Source organism: Asterias amurensis, chromosome 4 (genome assembly GCF_032118995.1).
Source record: "Asterias amurensis chromosome 4, ASM3211899v1".
Taxonomy (NCBI): domain Eukaryota; kingdom Metazoa; phylum Echinodermata; class Asteroidea; order Forcipulatida; family Asteriidae; genus Asterias; species Asterias amurensis.
This window is the reverse complement of record NC_092651.1, coordinates 27,493,022-27,520,141: the sequence shown is the minus strand read 5'-3', so window position 1 is coordinate 27,520,141 and position 27,120 is coordinate 27,493,022. Positions and strand designations below refer to the sequence as shown.

At 38.5% G+C, this 27,120-nt stretch overlaps 1 protein-coding gene across 1 annotated transcript in view; it reads right to left on the bottom strand.

Moving 5' to 3' along the window:
• LOC139936240 (uncharacterized) overlaps positions 1-27,120 on the bottom strand; it is a 110,112-nt gene that overhangs the window by 67,234 nt on the left and 15,758 nt on the right. The window contains exon 3 of the mRNA XM_071931023.1: positions 14,437-14,529. Within this exon, the coding sequence (XP_071787124.1) occupies positions 14,437-14,529 (93 nt within the window). The remainder of the gene's footprint in view (positions 1-14,436; positions 14,530-27,120) is intronic.

The following is a 27,120-nucleotide window of genomic DNA, read 5'->3' as shown; positions in this document are numbered from 1 at the left end:
AACATTCAAGTTAGATGGTTAAGCTTTATAGACTTCACATCGCAACACCATGACATTGTAAATTTTTAGTCAAACAAGTGAGACAAAAACAGCAGAGCTAGTCTGATGTATTGCTAATATTAACAGGTTTCAGCCAGATTTGAAAGTGGACTTGAAAGCTCAACACACAGGAACTTTGCCGTCATTACAGAGTCGTGGCACAGCGATTTTTGCTGATGTAGTTGGTCCAAGTTGTGAATAATTAGTCATTCCTGACAGACAGTTCCAGGGACGTTTAACACCAAACCAAAAGTTCCTGGATATTAATGAAATAATTATATCAAAGGAAGAAAATGTCTTAAAGAAGACATCTGTTTCACTTGCTAACAAATTACCGTCCACTCCTGGAGGTTTTTTTTTCATGACAGTTATAATTGTCAAACTAATATCTGTTTTAATGGATGGGTGGCGTACGGTAATGAAGCGAGCCACTCTGTTCATCTAGCCCCCTAAGGATGACACACTATGCCCCCTAGAGGAACCCCTCAAGCACCTGCTTCATCAATTCACATCCAGAGCTGACAAACTCCTGATGGACGTAGCTACATTACGGATCCCGCTGTCTTATCACAGCGATGGGCCCTAATTGCAAATCCTCCAGTGTAAATGCACTTGCAACTGTTAGCGATCTAGAGTTTATTGCGGAATGGTATAATCTTATCCAACCACTCACCTCGTGATTCTGACCAGGGACTGCTTTCCTCTTACCACTACTTCCACCCCTTTTGCAGGGTACGGATGGTGTAGAAAGATTATGCATGAAATTAAGACAGGCAAAATCTTCAGACCGTTTGCTAATCTTTTAAGCTTCGAGCCTTATTAAAGTCAGAGTAACCAAGCTTCGAGCCTTATTAAAGCTTGTATGACAAGTGCTTCTGTGACCCAGGGCGTACATTGATTGGTAAAAATGGAAGCCCGCCGCCTTCCTCTCATAATAGACCCAATAATTTATTTGCAAAATAGGGTTTAATTTGATGGTTTAAAAACTAAACCAACCTTTATCACAAAGACTATCCATCATTTGGTGCAACAGTGTTGATGGATCAAGTATCTGTGTCCCGAAATTAGATTCTACTTTACAGCTCTTCGAGTTTCATCAATACAGTACAAACATAATATTGTAGGTTTATTATTTTTATGGCAAGTTCGGCTAACATAACATGCATTAGAATGTAGAATACACAAACCATTTTACTACGTTGGCACACGGAGTAGTAGTGTGATGCCCGTAACAAAGCTGCGCCAACCTATGACCTTTGCAATCCCCCCACCCCCCATGACAAGACCTAACCCCGCCTCAGCTTAGCTCCACCAGGGGATTTGCGTAATTCTATAAATCCATTACGGAGCCAAGGAGCTTTTTGGCACTCACTGGAACACCATGTTACCAATTTGGGCTGGTGAACGATTTGATTGAAAGCCAGATCAGGGCAGATCCGGTTAGGTTTCCCCCCTTCGGGCCAAGACGTCTTCCCCCTCCCCCACCCGGAACACTATCACACCTGGATGACTGACCCTTAGTTTTCCAAGGTCTATTTTGTGTTATATCCCCACTGTCCTTGCTCTGTGATGTCCAGGTAGCAGTAACAACCTCCAAACCCATAATTGGAAATCGTGCCGTTCTCTAATATCTTGATATCCATCCACTAGTTTTGAAAAAACAAACACAGATCCTGGATCCAGATTTTAGCATCAATACTGTGCACTTATTTTTAAGGGACACCACTTTTCCACATTTAACAACAAACTTCCCTTTTACAAATGAACTCTGTTAGATAAACTTTCAGCTCTGGCATTTCGTTGTGAAAATTCGTCAACATGATTCGTAGTGGGGGTCTAGCTAGCTTTGTATACGTCAATTGTACTTGATTGTGGCGTGTCAGCAAGTCGTGTGAATGCAACGATAACATTGTACAATGAAAACACTGCGTCTGATTACACGAATGTCGGAGGTGCGTCAAGAAACGCAGTGGGAGCTCCTATGTACACTGTACATATTTCAACCATAGAGAGTCCGTTCTCTTTGGTTGAACCTAAACCACTATGTAGTTCATGTTATCAGTAACAGGACACGTTGACTACAAACAATAACACTAACTTCAAATGCGTCGTTTGTTTTAGAATAAAGGGACCTTCTGGCGGACACCAGTGTTTTCAGAAAGAGTAAATAAATTCTGATCATCCCACACATAACAGTTTGATTGCCGAACACCATTTACAATGTGGTCATTACATGAAGTTTTTTGCCAAAACGTACAGGGAGTATTTCTACCAAACTTATGCATAATTTAATTAAAGGCAGTGGACACTATTGGTAATTGTCAAAGACTAGCCTTCACAGTTGGTGTATCTCAACATATGCATAAAATAACTAACCTGTAAAAATTTGAGCTCAATCGGTCATCGAAGTTGCGAGATAATAATGAAAGAAAAAACACCCTTGTCACACGAAGTTGTGTGCGTTTAGATGGTTGATTTCGAGACCTCAAGTTCTAAATCTAAGGTCTCGAAATCAAATTCGTGGAAAATTACTTCTTTCTCAAAAACTATGGCACTTCAGAGGGAGCCGTTTCTCACAATGTTTTATACCATCAACCTCTCCCCATTACTCGTCACCAAGAAAGGTGTTATGCTAATAATTATTTTGAGTAATTACCAATAGTGTCCACTGCCTTTAACATACTTTGCTGCCGATTGCGTGTAACATATTGTTATACTGTTTTATAAACTGCATATATCAAGTACGAACGACTTATTCATCTTCAATTAATACTGATGATTTGGAAAGTCGTTAACAATACCAGTCTGTTTCTCTCGTGTTTTAACACCAGTAGTCAATATGTCCGAAACATTAGTGGAGGAGCAGACTTTTATTAAGTAACAAAATATAACTTATGTCACGGATGGTCTCTACTAGATGCTTTACTATAAAAGGTAAAGTCTATGGGAAATGGAGCAGAAGAAAACAGATGAGCAGAGACTTAAGGGTAATCAAGATGGCCTGCTTGAGAATAGATAACTGGGGGGTCACCAGAATGGACATACTTCGCAACACAACAGTGTGTGAACTGTTTTACTACTATTATATACTATTATATAGGGCCTATACAATGATCTTCAAACTACCATTTTAAAGGTATTTCGGATCATGATACATAATTGGCAGTGACCGATACCCAAACATTCTTCTTGAAGGTCACATTGTAGGAAGCAGACCAAGAGGTAGATCTGAAAAAGCTGGCTCAAAGATACCAAACACTGAGTCATTGTGTCAATGTGACAGCAGCAGGACATGCATCAAGCAATAGAAAGTTCTGGGACCTACCTCGGGAGGACGGATTAAACTAATTACTAATATAACCAACTAACTTTGAAACAACTAGCTAAATTAGATTTTAGTTTCAGAGGATGTTACAGAAGTATTTTAGTGAGTTTGGAGAAAGGAAAACCAAAACTACAAGTGTAGTGTCAACATATTCTGTGAATGTGACTCACTGGGAAACAACTGGGTCTCTCAGGAAGAGTCCGGGAAAGGGGTGTAAAGATTTTACTGTCCAGATCGGAATATAAACTGGAAGCTGTTCATTTTGTAGGTTTCCGATGGATTATCACTAGACCAAGAAGCTATTATTATCTTACAGCTTTGTGTTTGGAATCTAATTGTCAAAAACGGACTCAATTTTGACAGTCATGCAAAGGTCAAGAGCTTGGACTAGTAATGGTTGGATTTATTTATTCAAAAAAGACAAAAATACATGACTAAACAACTAAAATAAAATAAAAGGTGGTGGTGGGGTATGAAGTTGTATTTTCATTGATTCTAGTTTTTTTTCAGCACCATTGAGGATTACTTACAACAAGTGATTCGAATATCATTCATGCTTTGAATAAACCAATGTTTTGATTTGAGATTCAGCATATGGGTGTGTCATGAAAGAAATTTCCGTCAGTATAGTTTATTTAGATATATGTTGTAGAAAAAACGTTATTCCATGTAAAATAATATACAGTTTTGTTTCTGGGTAGCACCAAAGCGTCATTCCAAATCAAATGAATGTTCTCCGTTTTGGATATGGTACTAATAATCAATCTTTCCGAAGATAGTTTAGCCTAAAATTGTGGAATCTTCGTAAATTGATAGTTCCAGTTCTCTCGTGTATCTACATTGCAAAGCAACACGCCTCTCTTAATATTTATGCATGAGGTACGTCACAATGTTAACTAAAAACTAGGCGATGGGCGCAGCCACTGCAAGTCATGGGGGAAGTGCGCCCATAGCCTCATTTTGGGTAAGAATTATGACGCCATGCATAAGTATTAAGAGAGGCGTATAGAACTCAAGCGACAATAAGAAGACATTAAAGTAATGTTGTAAGCTTGTCTCAAGACTGCATAATTTGTGCAGTCGATTTGCTCCCTCCCAGAAACCTAAGGCAAGGCACAAACAGTAATTTTATTGTTCGACCATTTCGAAGATGACAGTCAAAACAAGACTACTTTGATCATAATTGCTTCTCCTCCGCTTGAAATAAATCAATAGAATGTCCAAGTACTAATATTGCTCACATATCTAGCGTAATATGTGAGCAATATTATATTTTTTCTAAAGTAATGTTTTCCCTTTCCATTTTTTACTACACATGACCATTATGTAATTCAGCTGTTGTGCTGATTGTTGTATTCTGTATAAAGATCTTTAAAGGCAGTGGACACTATTGGTAATTACTCAAAATAAGTATTGGCATAAAACCTTTCTTGGTGACGAGTAATGGGGAGAGGTTGGTGGTATAAAACATTGTGAGAAACGGCTCCCTCTGGAATGCCATAGTTTTCGAGAAAGAAGTAATTTTCCACGAATTTGATTTCGAGACCTCAGATTTAGAACTTGAGGTTTCGAAATCAACCATCTAAACGCACACAACTTCGTGTGACAATGGTGTTTTGTTCTTTCATTATTATCTCGCAAGTTTGACGACCAATTGAGCTCAAATTTTCACAGGTTTCTTATTTAATGCATATGTTGAGATACACAAACTGTGAAGGCTAGACTTTGACATTTTACCAACAGTGTCCACGGCCTTTAAAGGCAGTGGACACTATTGGTAATTACTCAAAATATTTATCATCATAAAACCTTTCTTGATTACGAGTAATGGGGAGAAATGGATGGTTTACAACATTGTGAGAAACAGCTCCCTCTGAAGTGACATAGTTTTTGAGAACGAATTTGATTTCGATACCTCAAGTTTAGAACTTTGACAATTACCATAAGTGTCCACTGCCTTTAAATAAATAAAATAAAGAAATAATAGTAATACGAGCTCAATAAAAATCAGCACCATTACGGTTAGTCTAAGTCGACGAATGTCATCATTTCATAACCATTATTCAATTACTTGTCATAACGTTTGTTGAAAAAACAATAGTAATGGAAGTTGTTATGGTTAATATAAACCTCATCGCATGAACTCCACACTTAAAAAGGTACTTCGACACTTTGAAGTCAACAATGAGTTTTATCTTTAAATGCGATACTTTTCAAATGTAAGGTTGGAGACATCGTTAAAAACAGTTTCGAAAGGGAATGAAGAGAGTGTTTTTATGAGCAGATTGATTAACTTGCTGTAGGGAGTTCTTTCATAGTGGGAGTATGGACAAACATTGAGCCAAAAGCTTCCCCAAAGTATCCCGGTAGCCGTGTCGCGGTATAGAGGAGTCGGGAAGTGTTACTCATGGAAACCTAAATGTCACTCCTCCAGGGATTTAACTCAACTTGATTGGCCGTCTAAGAGCAGACAGGGCCCGGGTTGCATAGTTCTACCCGTCATCATTTTAAGAAAACCACCATTTTTATTTGTGGTTTGTATCAACGTCAAGCCCTGCCAAGGTGCGTACTCCGCGATACCGTACGTCACTATATTTAGGTTGGGCGACGAACACGAGAAACCTGTACTAAGACACGCTCTTGTCATTAGGTTTGATTGTTTGTTTGTTTGTTTGTTTGTTTGTTTGTTTGTTTGTTTGTTTGTTTGTTTGTTTGTTTGTTTGTTTGTTTGTTTGTTTGTTTGTTTGTTTGTTTGTTTGTTTGTTTGTTTGTTTGTTTGTTTGTTTGTTTGTTTGTTTGTTTGTTTGTTTGTTTGTTTGTTTGTTTGTTTGTTTGTTTGTTTGTTTGTTTGTTTGTTTGTTTGTTTGTTTGTTTGTTTGTTTGTTTGTTTGTTTGTTTGTTTGTTTGTTTGTTTGTTTGTTTGTTTGTTTGTTTGTTTGTTTGTTTGTTTGTTTGTTTGTTTGTTTGTTTGTTTGTTTGTTTGTTTGTTTGTTTGTTTGTTTGTTTGTTTGTTTGTTTGTTTGTTTGTTTGTTTGTTTGTTTGTTTGTTTGTTTGTTTGTTTGTTTGTTTGTTTGTTTGTTTGTTTGTTTGTTTGTTTGTTTGTTTGTTTGTTTGTTTGTTTGTTTGTTTGTTTGTTTGTTTGTATGCTGGTCAGTACGAAACATTGTCACCATATAAACTGACCAAGACTAAAAACTTATTTTTTAGAGCAAAGCAGATTCTTCTCCAGTTAACCGGTCTCACTGAAGATCTATCTGGAGTTAGGGAATTGTTGTCCAAAGACAAATAAAGTTACACATTATTCGTTTCTTTCCATTTTACTCAATTCAGTAGGCCTACAACATTTGACTGGCGTTTTTTTTTTATTGACTGCTCATGGTGATGCATCTTTATACGAAAATGTACACGTAAACAGGGACTTCTGGGCAGCAGTTCCTCCAATTGCAAAGTACAAGTGCCGCATTTTCAAACCGGAGACAGTCAGTTATTAGCGGTATATTCTAGAGTGGTTGCTTTTATTGTGCAGTGAATGAACACGTATTGGATACATTCCGGTTGGGGTAGTGTACCAAAATCACACCAATCTTATACCCCTTCAAATCACTGTCTTGAATGAGGAACTTGGAAACAGAATATTGTACCGATGCGAAAGATTCCTGTTTGATTTGCAGTATTACAGCATTGTGCACTTTTACGAAGGTATTCACATGACACAGTTCTGAATGAAACCTAGAGAGGGCAGACTGTTAATATCAGGAAAAAGTTCACCGTCTGGGTATTAATTAATATCGATGTATTTGTTGGTTACAGTGCATTTATTGATGTAAGTTTCGATTAGTCTGTGTTCTGTATTTTGTCGTTTCGGTTAGTCTGTAAACTGTATTTTGTCTGATGTAATTTAATTAATTCCACCGAATGAATGAGATCATGTGTTTTTACTTAGTCTGACTGTGACATTACAAGGTTGACGACATGGCAAAAAAAAAAAACAGCCTTGTTCAAGTTAATGATCTGGGTTCATGAGTATTGAACAATTTTACTCGCTGTTGATATAACGGATGCAATTGCACGGATTTTGCAAACCTTGGTTTAACCTTGATGTAATTCGACAGGATCTTTTTCTTCAAACAAAAGTGTTCACACAATACGCTGTGATAATGAAGTGAGCGCCCCGTTCACAACGTCCCATGAGCACCACACGCCTCCACCAATCTGCTTCAGATTAATGTTCATTCCTCTGTTTTCTAGTTCAATGTTATCTAATTACAAATAGATCCAAATCAAATTCAATTTGGCTGGAGCGGAAAGAGACCTGTCGTGGTAGGTTGTCGCTTGGATGAATCACAGTATTTGTCCATTATATACCACCATGCATCATGCCCCAATATAAAACCCAAAGTGAATTCATGCTCTGAATGATTTACCAGTCAGACAAGATTGTCAACCCCAGAAACCATATGGGTGTATCACAACCTTTCTCAATGGTTCAACCCAAGGCAGACATTAATGTGAGTGCAACCAATTGTTTATGTTGTGCACACAGACCAATTATTTTCACTTGAGACAGTATTCCCAACTAAGCAGCAATGTATACAAGAATAGTCAGGACAGTATGTGGTTCAAAATGAGGGAGAAAATAAGTCCTATTTGTCGAAATACAAAACAATAGAAGATACGGAAGGGGCACCTTTAGAGCTCATTCGTTTAGTTTGGATGAATAACTGGAACGGAAACTCGTTAACAGAAAACAAACAAGTTTGTCCTGTATTGTTTACACTGCGATACTTCCACACCATTGGAAATACATGTCCTGTGGCCCAAAGCTTTGTTAACTTAACAATTAGGCACACTTTGCAACAATGCCTCGACATGATCTGTCTGACACATCTAAGGATACTTTCTCACGCTAAGGGGTGTGAGCAAATTGGCAAAAGGGGGTCACCCCAAAACTGGTCATTCGTTTCAAAACCATTTGCAACCGAACTAAACACTTGCTGCTGATAAACTCTATTGGCAGTTTCCAGTTTTTATGTTCTTCCTCTGGTTGTAGCATTTTACAACAGCTGCCGAATATCAGTCAACCTGACAGTTTCAGTTATTTCAAAACAGATTTAAATAAAAACGCGATCCAAACATGTTTCTTGTAGAGGGAGGGGTGGGGTGACGTAACGGTCAAAAGGGGTGTAAGAATGTAGGGATCCCAAGTGCGCCCTCAGTGTTGTAGAAAGACTTGTAGAAAGTTAACTTTTGGGATTGTCACGTGACACTCAGTCTCTTTTCTATAGCTTCGACTTGGAAGACCTCATTTCATTTGGTCAGGAATACATGTTTGGTTCTGAACTTAGAACATCGGCGTTTGGGAAGTATTTGGTTCCATACTCAAATGTGGAGTAGGTGTAGGGGTGAATGAACTACAGCAACAGGGGTGACGTCATGAGATCAACCTTATATTAAGACAAAGTCTCTCACAAGGGAACATCAATCTTGACTTGATGCATCTGATGTATTACATAATATGAGTCAGGCCCCACCTGGGATGAAACGCTTGCTCTGCAATAATTAGTCGAACCCCATGAGATGGTTCCGCTAAGAAACAGACTTTCCACAGACCTTGACCAGATTGAGGACTGGTTCACTATTTGGCAGACTCAACGAATAGAACTACTATTGGTTATTGCAAAGCAGACAGTCTCTCCAGGCCAAGTATATTGGTCTTGTCATATTCAATTCTTCATATTCATATATAAAATAGATTGGGGGACAACACAATGTCAAATCTGTTCCCGGAACCCCCGCCCCTTTTTTCTTTTTTTTCCTTTTTTTTTTTACAGCTCCTGTTACCCAAAAAAGTGTTGACCTGAGCACGAAATTCACAAGGGATCATCTGACACCAGGAGTGAACCAAAACGTCAGAGTAATGATCTCCTTCGTGAGTTCTTGTTATTTCAAATAAGGGAAACTCCGAGTCCGATCCAGGCACATGAATGATAGGAACGTCTAGGACAATTTCCTTCAACATCAATCTATAGGTTCACACATATTATAGGCGCAGCTCGGAGGCAACTGTCAAAGACAAGCCACTGAGTCAAAGGTTTCACATTCTTACATATTAGTTGTAATATAAGTGTTATTCCGAGGGTCATCTTGTCCACTGGATACATTTCTTACATCTGTTCTTATTGGTAGCAGGGGGTAATGGTTTAATTGCAACAGGGGTTTATGGGGATACCAGGCCACCCAGCATAGAGGATGTTTGGGGCGCGGTCGATAACACGTCGTAAAGCGGACACCATCTAAAATACTTTTCGATACACCGGTGCATTTTAAATTGCTACTCGTGCAACGTTAAACTGCCAATAAAGGATGATCTCAAATATATAGATATTAGGGTTTTCTAATCGCTGAAGTCAAAAGGAACATACAAAAAATAACGAGTCTCTTACCTCACGTTAAAACTTGGTCAAAGTTGTTTTTCTCTAGAACGCTACAAGCCAAATTTCTGAAAAACGCACGGTCAAACAAACCCGCGCGACAAAGGAATCGTGACGTCAGTGGCGGCTGTTTGATGTGGAAAATAGCGCCCTCAGTTTGTCAAAGCTAGAGAACTGTGGAAAATCGTCACTGGCGTCAAGGGGTCATTATAATAGATAAGCCGTTTTTGACTCTCGGCTGAAAAAGCCGAGCGACCGGGTGCATTTTTGACTCGATTTATTGTTTACTAAATGTAAATTTTGAGAGTAGAATGGTTAATAACCAGTATCTACGATGTCTATTTGGCCATAAAAAGGTAATAGTTGAAATATTGAGATCATCGGGCCAGTTGTATTTATCCAGAAGTCGAATCTTAGCACATTTATATACTTGTCGGATTGATTGCTATCTCCTTGCAGAATATTGAAAGGCAGTGGACACTATTGGTAATTGTCAAAGACCAGTCTTCTCACTTGGTGTATCTCAACAAATGCATAAAATAACAAGCCCGTGAAATGTCGAACTCATTTGGCGGTTGAGTTTGCGAGAGAACAAATGAAAAACAAAAAACTTTGTTGCACAAGTTGTGTGCTTTAATGCCTCGAATTCGAGACCCGGAGCAGAGGTCTCGAATTCAATTCAAATTTGTTTGTGAAAAAGTACTTCCTTATTCAAAACCTACTTCACTTCAGAGGGAGCCGTGTCTTAGAATGTTTTACACCATCAACAGCTCTCCATTGCTCATTACCACGTAAGTTTTTGTGCTAAAATAAAAGGGCTTCAGAATGACTTAAGAGACGATTAACATTGATTGCTGAATGCGAAATAAGCAGTGTTATAGTAAATTTTCCAGAAGGCATCTCTTAGAACTCGATGACAGTACCTTAGATGGCTATTATTATTTCTCTTGAGGGTTTGTTTCCGGTATGAACTTTATAAAAAGCAAACTAGTGATTGTGTCAAATATTGTACTCTGTATTGAAGCCAGGATGTTATGCATGTTAAATCCGATTAACATCCACCACTGCAGGCCTATATGAGGCTCCTTCTTTGACCCACAACCGTCAACATTGTTCAAGATGACAACTCGGAAATCGCTCCTGGCACAACAGCCAAAATTAATGAATATTTCCGTAACAAAATGTCATATAATAGACGGGGTTGACAGAGATTCACTCATCATGTACATCCATGTACATTCATTTACATTCATGTACAGTTTGGTGTCAGTTTGTTGCAAAGCTGATAATGGTCAGAAATATCAGAAACATGTGCCGGTGCAATATTTGCAAGCACTCTTGTCACGATCTAATCAAGGAATAATTGTTTCTCTCATTGGTTAAATTTTTTTAAGTTTGACACATTTTTGTCCCCGACGTGCCCTGACTACAATGAAACTGATTATATTTTGTGTTTAAACCTTACGTCAGATTTTAACGTTTCCGATGTACAATAGTTTAGAGTAACCAGAACACTGTGAGGATAATAACAACCATGGCTTTATAAAGTCTTTACCGGGGGGTACAACCCCCTGAGGGCAGGTTCAAACCCTGCTCCAGTTAATGTTTCTTCGTTCAACCCCGAAATGAAAACTTGACGATTTTAGGCAAGCCCGAAACTTTCAAAGACTTCAAAATGAAAATATGAACATCTTCCAGCAAACTACATTCACCACACTAGGAATATCTTTAAGAAATCATCTACCCCGCCCATCAAAACTTTAGTTTAAGTTAAGTTAACGATCAAACTAAGGGAAGGTGGAATTAAAGAGACGGGTAAATGAATTAAAGAGAAGGAAACATGGAGGGAATCGGGATGGCCGTCTGACGTGACGGGAACACCCGCAGGCAGCTCAAGATGAATCCCAGGTGAATAGACGTCTGTTTTTAGATTCATATCAAAATAATGAGTGAGAAAAAAACTTCTTTCTGGTAGTTGTTTATGCCCGGAGGTTGAATAACAAGAATGAAGTTGTTCCTAACTGGAAGATGATGGGAATCTTCCTCTAGTTTCGGATGTTCAGATTAAGATACCATGAATTGCGCATCTGGTTTTAACAAAAAGGCAACAAAATACAGATCTCTTCTCGTGTCTATGATGTACAATTCAGACCATGTTCTCTGCGCCAGTCATTACATGACAAAGTCCTGGTTTTATTCCACTGGGAGGGATGGGGGAAGGGGAAAAAACCGCAGGCATGGAAACTTTGCGAGGGGGTTGTCAACCGCCCCCCACCCCCCACTACCACACACATAGATGGTTAGTTTTACCCTTTTTTTGCAATGTCCCTGTTAGTTTTGTACACGAATATAGGAGCGAGGACGCCCTGGGTTTGTCAAAAACAACCGGATCCCCTTGATTATGTTGAAGTAATTTTGAGTGTTATGTTTACGTGCGTTGTTGGTTTGTTTGTTTGTTTGTTTCTTTGTTTCTGTGTTTCTGTGTTCTTTGTTTCTTTGTTTCTTTGTTTGTTTCTTTGTTTGTTTGTTTGTTTGTTTCGTTTCGTTTATTTTATGGGAAGGGCATCAGTTGCATTGAACCGAGAACGTATATGGTCTGCCAAACTGTGCATTCAAACACCGTTGCCCCGACACGCTCAAACCATGGCGCCAAGAAAGATGCTCAGACACACCAATATTGGACGGGGGAGAGTGTACCGACATTCTTTGAGCTCCTGTTATAACACCACTCAATGTAAATAGCTTGTTACACACGGATTGGACTACAATTTTGGAAACTTAACCAGTAATATTCCTAAATCACTCAATCAGCTGGCATTGAGCCACTGCTCATTCGTGAATTACGCATAAGAGTGCATTCGGAATACGTGTGGGCCTCGTTGTATCCGTTCAGTCAGACAGGTCTGGTTCTGATCAGAAACCAAAATCTGACCTATAGAACTAAGATCCATACAAACCGAAGATAGACATAATGTTACATCATACAAAATGTCCAACAAGTCTCCTCCAACAATTCAAGATCATACACTATTATTTCCAACATCGATTTCCAGTTGAGTTCTACTTTGTCGAGTTAGTTACTTAAAACGGATCAAGCAGTTCCGTCATTCATAAAGAGTGATTGACGAGAGAATCGACCAATCCAGGGTGATAAATTCAATCGCGACGGACTTATTTTTCAGGAAGTTGAGTCTATATTTCATTTACTTCTTTTAATAAGTAAAATGCAATAAAATGCATTTATTTTTATGAAGGGAGAAGATAACATATAAATCCCGATGAAGGATGTTCGGGATTTATTTGAGTTTCCTAAATGTAGGTTTACGCCCTCGTGTTTGTAACCCAAGACACTTCAAACCCTTGCCTGAGTTACTGCCGGACTACCCTGGCATTTCCAAACACAGTATAGAAGATTATAAGAAGGCCGGAGACAGTTCATTCTCACGTACTGCTCCTAGATCCTCAACTCTGCTTGTATCCGAGATTTGAGAAATTGATGTTTAAATAAAATCACTTCTATAACATATTGATATTATAATTATTAAAAACTAAACTGTTTTTTTCTTTCTATGAATGCAATTACATAATATTTGCCGAATGCCTAGTAGCCCCTTCGTATTTCAATGAAGATTTAATTCAATTTATTAGCTAATATAACTATGAAAAAGAACATTTACTGTTCACGACTTCAATATGAATACGACAAATGAACTGCAATTCACGATAAATGGAGCGCACATAATTCAAGGTTACCGCCCGGTTTTCATTTGATCCTTGGCATTTACCGATATCCAACAATGTTCACTGATAAGTCCCTGGGTGTAATCTAATAAGTGTGGACAATTATGAAAACCATCTTGAGAGGTGTGTTAACATTCAATATGACTCAACTATAAATGAAGATCGTGATGTTCCGTCTGTTGAGAGTGTGGAGACAGGAAACCACGGCTAATTCCGCACGTCTCTCAAAGGGTTTGATTGACAGGTGATGGGTTTAATGTAACGATGGGAGGAGTGAAAGAGATTGAAGATGATCACAATAAGTAAGCTTGGATTATCCAAAGGTTGATGAATATCAAAGAGCTATGATGATATAGATCAAGAGACATTACTGTCACGCACTAACATCCGATAATGTCATTTCCTATAAATAGGTTTTGAGTTTACCTATCGGCATACCCTCACTGGTTACGTGCCGGGGAACTACCTTACAGTGGATTGTCTCAGAGTGACAGCAGTTTTACGTTGACTGATTGACTTATGAAATTATCTAATAACAAACAAAGGGAAGATGATAATTTCATGGCGTGACAAAGTGATATGCAGACCTCAACAGTTTACTGTATGAAAACAGATTGATAAATCTCACATTGATTTTGTCTAGAAAGTTACCTATTTTCTCTCCATTCATTTTACTTGGGTTTATAGGCATCGACCCAATCCAAACCTCGACACGGAATTAGATGATGACACTGTTTCAGACCAGCACATAATGACAAGCTTGTATAATGACCATGGAGCTCCATGGTACGATCGATGAATTCCACAGTAGGCCTACAGGGGAACCATGCGTACTATCTACCGGGGACCTGTTTTATACACTTTTAAGGAAGTTCAACAAAGTTATTACAAATTGTTACCTCTCTCGCAGGTATGGCCGTGATATCCCTGCTCACATTGACACTGGTTCCTACCGATACAGGTGCCGTGTACACAAGTCCTGTCGCAAACAGCTGAAACCAAACAAAAACAAAAATAATTCATTTATTTTATTAATAATTTTCTTTACAGACATCTTGACCCCTTGCACATTTATTCTTCCCCACTCAATTTTCCTTTGGGATATTATTGAGTCTACATACAATTACATTATGGTGTTTTGGTGTTTAAAAACAATTGAGGTATCATAGCTTTTTTGCCAGCTAGCCACAAATGTTATTTTCATTAATGCCTTTTTATTAATGAGTCGAAATGTTTGTTTTAAAGAAACCCAAAACAAATTCCACAACCCAGCAATGGAGACATTGACCTGTAATGTCACAATGGTCGCTCGCTTGACTGTCACTTTATACATTGACCAGTTTAACTGCACACCAACATCATCCGCTAACATTTAACATGTTCATTTCGAACCTTAATCTTCTGGAAACATTCACTCAACACTCAACAGTTTATTTAACGAAAACGTGTTGTCTCCATCAGACAGGCCTCAACAAATCAAGCTTTCAAAATATAGTATCAGTGAAAAGGTTACCTATTTTTACTTTATAAGCTTGGGAAATTGGAACGCTTAAAATGTCTGACATTTAGTCGCAGATACAAGTATGTTTTCTTGATCTGTATAATCTTAAAACGTGAAAAAGGGCAAAAGAAGTTAAACACTCACTAAACGCAACATTATGGTTTTGAAAAGCTGGTCCTCAAATTAATTTAATTATTACATTGATTGTCTAATATTTCCGTTTGTTTTGATGAAGGAGCATTAATGGGTGTGTTTTAGGCTCTTCTAATCACCTGTTTTATCCTACTCATAAATTACTTCCAAGTCCATCCTTCATAACTCCTAATTACCCAAGCTCCGCACCATCACCCCCCTACCCCCCCCCCCCCCATTTAGTCTCTTCTAATCAGGCGTCCCACTCGTACGGAGTTCCGGAAAGAACATCCACTATTTGAGATAATTAAATTTACTGCGAGATGACACGAACAAATGACATCCTAACTTACGATGCCTTCTTCATGATATGCTATGATGTTATGATATCTTAAGATGTCAACTTCATGTGAGTGTAATGGCGGTTTCCTGAGATAAATTATCTCGGGAGGACGACATCTTGAACGTAGGACGTTGACTATCTGAGATCCTGGACAGATGAAATCCAGAAAATGTCGAGAACCCAAGATGAATCATCTAGGGAAGACGACATTCTACTTTCAGGATGTAGTGCATAAAAAAAATAAAAAATAAAAAATAAAAATGCATCTCAGGATGTCGACATCTTACACTGATGATGTCATCGCCGTGCAGTATATCTCAGGATCTCGAAAAGTTGGATGTCACTTCCAGAGCTCCGTACACCCGAACCAAACAATATTGTCACCCTCTAAAAGTGAACCAAGCACATTTATACAATGAAGCATGTATTATTTCTTAACAACAAACATAATACTAATGAGCTGTCAACGATGTTGAAGATTGGTGTCCAGACGTCAGTGCACTAAGTATCTATACGAATGATGTGTATTCCCAAATGATGCCAATTGTGAATGATCTATTATAGAGTCCAGGGACCACTTTAGTTGTGTGACCTTCGCGGATTACATTCACCCTTTTTACAGTTTTAAAGGATCATTCGTGCCGGCCCCTGCCTTCGGTAAATCAAAACAACTCTGATTCAATCAAAATATTCCGTATTGCAAAAGAAAGAAACAATAGTAGAAACCCATCAGTGAGGATTGAAAAACGATACTTCCAACCCAGTAGATATTCCGCACAACCAAGTTCCTCCAAAGTGACCTTTTCGTGTTCTGGTTTTATGAAGGTTAATATCTTACAAGCATATCCAATGTCATGATTAAAGCGACCTACTTAATTAGACTTCTTTAACGTGTTCCTTCATTCTCTAAGAACACACACACAACAACCCAGCATTAAACATCAGAGTGACCCAGCAAGGGCTGGTCTCAGCTGACCAGGTTGGACCACAGACCGATCATATTAAGCTGTTTAATCAATGTGAGCTACTCCCTCCTGTCCTAGGCATCACATGCTACCTCAAGGAAGCGACCTTTCTCCTATAGATAGCCACCCGTGCGTTGATACCTCCCGATGGTTCTCTTACCTTCAAGCTACCCTGGACCCCGTAGGCTTTAGGCCATAGGGCTGGACGATATCCTGAACCTGCCCTTCTTTCGACCTTTACGAGTTTGCAACAAATTTGTTCAATCCAAATCAAGCTGCGACCAATATTGCATTTTTGCATGTTGGACGCAGATGACATGGTGCTATACAATATGGACTTGTAAGTGTGGAATGTGATGTACTATTGCTTAACAGAGGCACACTATATAAAGTTAAAGTGATAGGGATGCTAAAACTTGACCTAGACATTCACACATTTCCGACCAATGCATTTCTGAAATCAACGTTAAAGGCATTAGCCACTACCGAAGCCATCAATTCAAATACTACGTATTCTACTTTCCTTTCATGGGAATTGAGAAAGTTTAAAGACTTGTTTAAAGGCAGTGGGCACTATTGGTAATTACTCAAAAATAATTATTACCATAAAATCTTACTTGGTAACGAGTTATGGGGAGCAGTTGATAGTATAAAACATTGTGAGAAACGGCTCCCTCTTCAGTGGGGTAGTTTTCGAGATCGATTTCGAGACCTCAGATTTAGAATTTGAGGTATCGAAATCAATCATCTGAAAGCACACAACTTCGTGTGACAAGGTGTTTTTTCTTTCATTATTGTATGGCAACTCCGACGACCAATTGAGCTCAAATTTTCACAGGTTTGTTACTTTAAGCATATGTTGAGATACACCAAATGAGAAGACTGGTCTTAGACAATTACAAATAGTGTCCAATGTCTTTAAGTATGCCTTATGAAAAGAGATAATTAACGCTACAAGTCAACCCTTGAACCTCTGTGGTCAAATCCTTTGACGATATTAGATCATCAATGCATTTCAATCTAATCAGAATATGGGAATCATCGACAGAGCTTTCGGTCAGTTATACAAAATGTTTGAAACTGTTGAAACATTTATTGTATCCCTGCCCCAGGCCTAGCTTTGTTGACCTTGCTGAAAATGACGTAAGATTATCCCATAGTGTTAGTTGAGGTCAGGCAGGGTGTAAAGAATCTATGTCTTGTTTGGATAATGTTCAAAATTGACACCAAGGACACTTACAATGGATACTAAACCATTCGCAGCTGCTAATCAACATTCCAACATAAAATACAGGCGACATAACTTTAAACTTGTGGTCAGAACATAACTGACCTTCAAATAACACTTCAAATCAAGTAAATCAATTATTCTATCTCTCAACGACTAGAGCAAAGAATGAACCTCGAACTGAAACATTGATTGAATTATAGCATAATAAAGTAAATTTCCCATCTCTAATATGCGAAGCACGATACATATTATTAGTGGAATGTAACACCGGATTGCATCCCCGCCTGATTGTTACAACCATATTACAAGCCAGCAGTTTTCTTGTTACTGTTCACCAGTCTCCTCTTAGCGTGATCCACCTCCATGGTGCAACCGTCTAAAGCTCCAATATACCCGGGAATCAAATTGAGATGTTTCCTGCCTACGTCAGCTAGGCGGGAGAACCTCCTGGTATGGTATTTCACGTAGTTCGCAATTGGCGCTGTGCCGCGTGTATCACGCAGTGCAATATAAAATGCTTAATTTCAGAGAGAGACTCGATAATCCTTTAAATTGAAAGGCTAAATGAACTTCTTGAAATAGCCAGGGATGCGTAACTACACTGGGTAGGCGTTCATGTTGGTTATCGTTAACCAAGCGAAGGCAACTTAAAGGACAACCTTGTATGGGAGAATCCAATGGCTGCCACTGCAACTGCAGGTTCAATCAAACACAGGTCCTATATTTTTCAGTTATTTGTTAACCTAAACGACAACCATGGCTTTGCAACAGACAGCATTAAGGTGAAGTAAACGCCAATCAATCAAAACAAGGGAACATGAAAAGACATATTAAAGACTATACCTATGTAAGATGAAACGTAAACCGATATGTTTCCAAAAGCATGAAATAGATTCGGCAATGTTGGTGTTCCATGCGTATCAAGGTTTGCTTTATAACACCCTCTATGGAAGTAATGAGTTTAAAAAACTACAGATCTCATTGAACATAACAAACTAAAATGTGTTTATTGGCAATCGTGCGCTGATAGACAATCATATATCTGCTCTTAAAAGGTTTTTCGTTAATTTGGAATCGGTAAGCACAATAATGTCTGCTTAATACGCAGCTAAACAAAAAACACCATCACACAACAAAACAATCAATGACGTTTGACTAAAATCACATGAAGTCACCGTCATCTTCGTCGCGCCATTATTTGGAAGTTATAGTGTCCATGTGAGTTTAAGCGTTACACTCCTCCACGTTTTTTTCCACGTGCAAGTTTGACTCCCCAAAAATGGCGTTCCTGCAGACTAGCAGCCGATTTCACGAAACTTTACGCAACTGCGTAAGTCCACTTGCGCAACGTTTATGGCGTTACGTGTGACATACAGTCAGTGTCCAATACAGTCAGGGTGCAATACTTGAAAGCTGCAGTCGCATTGTTTGCACGCATAGCTGAATAACGCCAAAATCCACACAGACTAAAAAATAAATAACCGGTGTTTCCAATTTAAGTAGGTTCAACCTAAAACATGAACTGAATCGAACTTACGGTCAATTAATTTCGCAATCAAAAACAGTTAGTACAACGTTTATTAACAAGATGTACCTATTTCCAGAAAAGGTCGTGACGGATCTTGCACAACATGAATTAATCCTAATATTTTGTGACAAGCAACAGCCGTCACAGCAATGATTTAATTCGTTGGGGGTCTGCTTTTTAACAGGACCCTCGACCCCTTAAATGGATCTATGTACAGGAAACGAGGCAGGGGGACGTGCGCCTGACCGATAACGACCATGTAGGGATTGGCTTAAAGTTCAGTGGAAGGGGTATGCGAAGGAGTTGGGTAACGTTAATGCAGCCTCAATCGACTATATCATCAAGGGTTCATTGTTCACTTAGAGGAAGGTAAATCATTACAGACCATTACACTGAAAAACATGTTGTTTTTTATTGAACCGCATGAACGTTTGAATTTACTGTAGAGTTAGTAATTTAATTAGGACTATGTGATTATGCAGTTAATTTATAAAGTCAGACATTCTGGCTGATGCGTCTACTAAAAAATAACATGTGAAGTTGCGTGAGCTTTAGGTTAGCTTTTAAAACCAGGAAAAAATGGAGAAAGATGAAAAAGCCACCTGTGCGGATAAGCAGTCATAACAAACGGTAATTAATTAATAAGATTATCTCTTTGGATCAACTTAACGGAAATACATCTAGTTAAAGAGTATTGAATGTCACGTGCAATATTATTAAACAAAAACATATATATTTATATGAATACGGTAAAAAAAATTTAAAACCAATCAGTGCAAAAAGATCATAGCAAAATCAGCCCAACCCCGAACAAATTTATTAATAATATAAACAATAATTAATAACAAAAGTAGTCAAATAGAAACAACAATCGACTGATGTTTTATATACACTGAGCTGTGAAAAGGTTAATTTGGCTAATAATTAGATATTTCCAGTATCGTCGTTTAATTTGAATGTGATTTTAATTGTTGCTAAACCCTGATTGCCTCACATAGAGGTACTGGTACAGTCATCGATTATTGAGTATTTTCGTATTCACTAATGTCTAGACAATTTAATGATCATGCGCGACGAGACAATCAAACTTAAAACAATAGCCTTCACAGACCAACTACGTCATCAAAACTGCGCCTTATAGCCGCCAGTAGCTCAAATACGTCACGCAAATGGCATGATGACGTGTTGGCTGATGGTCTGGGAAACTTAAACTACGACCAATGACTTTATGAAAGTGAGTGATACACAAACTCACAATATATAAACCGTTATCAAATGTCTCTCCTTCGAAACCAGACAGCATAAACTGTTAATGAAATTTTACACATCGGCTCAAAGTGTGTTAAGAATAACAACACTATTAGCGAATATTATGTCGTATCTTGCGCATGAAATAAATGTGGCTACAACGTGGTTTTTACAACGATACAACAATTGTTCTTTTGACAACCATGTTTTCTTTGCCGCGTAAATTTGGAGCAGCAGACTTCCAACGTGGGCTCGTCTGTCTCTTATCCATAAAAACAGCCCTGGACTCCATGGGCTAACATACATAGTACGCATCGATGAATCTTCTTTTATCATGAGCTATAACAAGGGCTTTAACAAACAATCGAATAATAACAAATTAGTCATCAGAAAACGTTCCCATGTAGGTCATCTCAAACAATCTCGTCCCCATGGTATTTCCTGCTTTCTTTTCACATGACCCTGCCACCGTAATATCATTGTGTCAGAAAAGGAAAGAAGAAAGAAGAGTCAATCAGTGCACCATGGGCAAGTTCATGTTAAACCCTTGGAACGGAAGTGGGTCAACCCCCTTCCACGCACATGTGCCTACTTTTCTAACATTAGCACAAGACAAACATGTGCAAGCGCAGGGCCATGCTTCCCAAACACCCTGGGGACGAGGTTACTATCCCGCCATCCGTTTGACTGGTTGACATTGAGCATGTTGTGTTTTAGCAGATTTAGTATAAGAACTAGGACAAGTGCAAGGGTTGGCAATTGAAGCAAGGCCATAAATAGAAATCTGTGGGCAGAATGGACACACCATTGGTTTCTGTTAACGAGACTGTTAACGAGACCTTAAACTGTAGGCAATTCCACACATCTGTTCAACCAAACCCCGCCCTAGTAACCCATTCGAATAAGAAACAAATAGCGAATAAATAACAGGCAACATCATTGCTATGCTCTTAATATCCTTTATTTTTATGTTGTTGCTGCCACGGAGCGTCTCCTCTGGCTCTGGGAACGTTTTGTGCACCCTTGAAAACGGTTGAAATAACTTTGACACTGAAGTTGTCTGGCTCGGTTCACACAGAGATCACAAGCGGATGTTCAAAGTGACAATTCGTCTCAGGCTGGTGAAGTGTAATTGAATTAATTCGGAACCTCATTGGAAACAAAATAAAACAGCCTAGTCATGATGTTCTCCTGATTTAGTCTAATCAATTAAAACTTCACACTTTCGTGCGTCACGCTTACAGATCTACACACATCTAATCACAAATGAGTGCATCGCACCAAACAATTATGGTTGCCGCCATTTTATTAATATCCGTCATTGACATCGGTATCAAACCGAGGCTTGTAGGTAAAACAGGCTGACCTTACTTAGTTTGGCTTATCACAAAAAGCTGCCGCTGACGTGCTAAGATTTAAACCTCTATGGTTAAACGTTTAAAGCTTTGCACCGTGTGGAAAATAAGATCAGAATAAACGTATACTTCATTCACTGCTTAAATCGCATTGTGGTAAACCAGGTGAGGTTTGAGGTAGATGTGTAAATATCTTCTCAGGTAGTGTTGGCTCTTTGGTTGATAACTCAAGTTTTCAATCGTTTTCAGAACCACCACTACCCAAATGAGCTACGTGCAAGCCTAACCTGATTATACCATGCACCATTTCAAATCCTACCACATGATATATTGTTACTGGTTGATCATTGGTCATATCTTTAGATACACAACATTCAAACATACCTCCAAACTAGAACCGCATTTTGTACAAAACTACTCGCATGTAGTCACATAATGTGTCCTTCAACACTTGACATAGTCCTTCGCCAACAAAACGCCGGAGCAAACACATACATAACACTATTAAGAAAGCAAGTGTCTCACAATGTGCCAATGATGGTATAAGGACCTCATGTGATTGACCCTGGTAGAGTCACTTTACAAGTATTTACCCTTGCTGTGACCCTCAGTGTTTCTTCCTTTTTTCCTCAAAAGTGACCTGATTTCCTGGTAATACAAACCATTTATGCATGTAAAATATTAACCTGCTGATGTTCATTCAATGATATTAGAGCAGGAATTTGGACCTCTTGAGTCAATATGACAATGTAGATTGTGTACAACTCATGGTTAAAACCCAAACGTAATACTGAACTTCGATGTTCATTCAATGATATTAGAGTAGGAATTTGGACCTCTTGAGTCAACATGAGAATGTAGATTTTGCACAACTCATGGTTAAAACCCAAACGTAATCCTGAACTTTGACTTTGTAATGAAAATAATGGGGGTTAGCCTTATAGTAAAATTGAACTCTAAAATGCACCCACATTCACGATATTGTGGTTCTCGGCACACTCAGTGTTTGCTTTGTATATGACATAACGGGCACTGTAAATAGGTTTGTGTAAGATTGTATTTCAAGTGTGTTTAACACGCAGCCGATTTAACAATAAGTACAAGTACAACCTTTGTATTGGGGAATGAATCAACTCAAGCAACTTTGATAATTTTATAAAACTCGCAAATCGTTGGTTTTAAAGCGTACATTCCCTGCGAATTATAAGAACATCCTATGGAATGGGCACATGGACCTATGCCCGTGCCCTGGATCAGGAGAGAAAGTTTACACCATGTAAATAATAACCCAATGTGTATCATTACATCATGCTTGGTCTGAAAAACTCATTTTATTCATAGTATTTCACGGGGCCTGTTACACTTTGCGATAGACAGTACCCACCTTATGAAAACAATTACACACCGACTGATTAATAACAATTAAGCTGGTTTGATACATCACAACCAATGAACTAAGCAGTTATTTCCACGGCATTGTGTCTTTAATAATCGTCTGTGGAATACACGACTATCACTTCGTGGTTTCGGGCACAGTGCGGACATGCTATGATTATAACGTTATGGTCCTTAGGGAAACAAGTTTTATATGGAGATTTCCTTAGGAACAAACAGGAATAAGGAGTTCCTTGCAGCAAGTTCATTAAATGAAGAAAAACGGTTTAGTGAGAACATTTCACACTAACTGCACCAATCGGCAACCACAGTTTCACAGAAAACAAACACTATACACATTTCTGAACATAAAAATCAACTTGCTTAGCAGACCCTTCCATATATGCACTCCCGCTGTCCACCAGCCACGGAGTGAATGTTTCAGATCAAACACGATCCCTGAACGTTCATGTTTAAAAATAAACAGTCGATAAAACAGCAGCTAATCCCTTCGGAAACAGCATCTTCTCTTATCGCACCATTCTACCTCGGATCCTCAGCCCTTCTTTAAATAGTCACGTCTGTAAAATTAAGTTTGTAACGCGGATGTGTAGATCAGTTAATATCGTCACATACCCCACGTGATTCCCAAGGACTTCGCAAGAAACGGGTGAACATTGAGAATGTGAGAGTGAAGTTGTATTTGTTGCTGTAGCTATATTTATCTGTTGATTTCTTCACATATTTATTCTTTTCGTTTTGCAAGCAAACTTGCTACAAACGGAGCCCAATTCCAAAAAGCCTGGAAGCATAACCACGTGCTAAGCACATCAAATTCTTGCTTACATAAATTGGTTAAACGCAAATATTCCACACTGTTGCATCTGGTGCCCCACACATTTTATTCAATCTTTAGCAATTGACAGTGTTTTCCCCCGCTCAACAGCTTTATGGAAATACGCATGCGTTATGATACTAAAAACAAAACCATGTTAAAACAATGCTACGTCTGTATCACACAATATTTTGTCCGAAATGGATCATTTTGGTGTGACCATGTGGGTCGAATACAATGGTCGGGTACAGTGGACGAGCATTGGCTCTGGGGAGAACCAATGGTTTAATTTCGACGTTTCGACTAGCTTGATGTAGTCGTATTCAAAGACCACCTACGATGGTGACACGTGAAGTATGCTAAACCATTCTCAATGGCTGATTTATTTTTAACAAGTTGTTTCATGTAGCCCTATATACAGCCTCACTTCTAGATTTATGCGCAGGCGAGGTAGTACCGAGCTCAATAAAAGAAAATTACATTTACATTATACCGTAAATGAAATTTGCAAATTACTTTTTGAATACAATCACTTTAACTGAAAAAGTCAACAATGAAATACGATAACTTTCCTCTTTAAACTGGGTCATGCGCTTTAATTGTTAACAATAACATGTTTTGTCTAGGAGTCCAGCAGGGGCAATATATCACATGTCGCCCGCCAGGCTTTACCTACACCTGTAGATGTAGTTAACATTCTTCTACTGGGCGTCTCTGGATACAAAGGATACATACGTGGATGAACTTAATTCAATCCACTTGTCGTGAACATGACGTTAACATTGAGGTAGAACTTACAAGCAAAGGGACATTTTGTTCATCAGCGACTTTCACCACTTTGCCTTATTATTTATTATTATTATTCGTGGTTTATTAAAAACATTCAAATTAGTTGCCATCGGCAAAATTACATTGAATTTACAAAATTTACAGATAAAACAATAAAATTGCAGACATATCAGAATTAGGTATGCCATTAAAACAAGGGGCATAAAAAGTACACAGGAATTCAACAATTGCGGATGGTTGGTAGCTACATCCAATGGAACCAGACGTGTTAACAATAACATAAGTATACGGTTTAAGTTTCTATATTTGCGATCTATTTATTAATCCAGTCCCCCTATAAAGGATTGGTCAATGAGGGCGCTATCTCAAAGTTTTCAGTGTGTCTTAGCCAAAAACACAGGCCTCCTTACTTATTGAGCCAAGATTCCGTACACAACCATCCCCAATTGTAAAGTTTGTCCTGTTTCAAGATATCAAGTGCCGTATGATAACTTCCCTAAAGGTTTATTTTTGCTGACGGCTAATAATATTATGCAGTCCGACCTTGTTGATAATGGGTTGGGTACCCACCCAGTGGGTTTATCACAGGTGGGTATTTCCTTTAAAGGTAACATACAAAACTACAACATTTGCAACACTTGGAAAAATATAGTCAAACTTATTAGATACCACTGAAGATTGTTCCGGTTTCTGTAGATAAAAATCAAAACATCTTTAGGAAAATAAAGGAATAAGAATTGAATAAATGTAGAAATTGATTTAAATAACGGAGGGTAGTTCTTGCTTCGTCACTGTTTTTATGAACCCTTCTCATTTAGAGATTCATTACATGGTGTTACCGCAAACTCTTCTATATCTTATTTCCACCATGCAAAGTGTCAAATCCTACCTTCTTATTTCGATCGCAGCAATCAAAATAGACAACGGTGACTGGTATTACTTTTTTCTTCTTCTCTAAATTATGTTTATCTTTTTTTGCAAATATTTGATTGTATTTGATTTTTAATTGTAATGATAATTGTTATTATTTGTTTCAATCCTGTTATTTACTTATTTTAATTTTAATAATACATGTTCTTGTTGTATAATCCTTTTACTAAGTTGTCGGGGTGGGTGGGCGTCTGTTGTAGGGTCGTTAAACAATGACAGTACTAATTTAGCAGGAGGTTTTCTCTGCTTGATCAGATAGCTTGAGACTAATTAAAAAGTGTTTTATTTAAATTTATTGCAGCAAAATTCTGACATCCCGCTTGAATGAAGAAAACCCTAGGTGGATATGATACGTGAACACAACACCACTAAAAGTACATGTTCTGGTTGACCACAATGTGGTGTGTAGTTAATTGAAGTTCACGGGGCGTGTGGCTTTAATCACATTCAGGTCAGAGGGAACCTAACCCTCTCACTAGGAACCATGGAGTCAATTATTATTGTACAAGAATAAGGCCGGGTTATGATTATAACATATCATCACGTGTTCATATATTATCCAATCAGGACACCATGCCGTGGTACAGATGGAATAAAACATTGTGCAGTGTTATGAGTTACATGAACATGTTACGAAAACGGTCCATGTCCTGGTCTTGAGAAAAGAAAATTGCCGGTCGTCGTTCACTTATAGAATGACAATGAACGAATTTGAAAATATATATGTATGAGGGGCGAACCTGAGAAAATTGTATGCGCTGTTCAGTGGTAATATTTGTACAATAGTGGTATCTATCCTCACCTTCCATCTCTGGAACCCAGGTTCAAATCCCAACTGGGACACTATACGTGGTTTTGCTCTGCTGTCCTGATCGGACTACATCGGTCTTCCTTGGTGTAATTATCTGGGGTTTTCCTCCCACATCTAAAACTGAAACTTCCTTCCGTGTCTTTTGCACTGTTTGATTTATTGGCTAGTACAGTGATTAAGTTTGCTTTTTCTGAGAGTCCTTGAATTCACAACCACAGTATGAATACAAATAAATGAAAAAAAAGTCGACAGAATATCTTATCTCTAGTAGGTGTGAAAACAATCAGTGTTCAAATTGGAGTAACTGGATGATAGCAAAACGCTACCTGTTCTGTATAATACCGCGATACCGCACAAGGTTACACTAGAGAGTTGTGTGTACTCTCCAGTGCACGTAGGAAGGGTCAGGACGATTCGGTATCTATCAATATTGTCAAAAGGCAGGTGCGAGTTGGAATGATCTGGACATGTTATCATCATGGTTATCGGAGTTATTTACTTTCCAACACCTCGCCATGACTTGTGTTATCATGGCAATTCA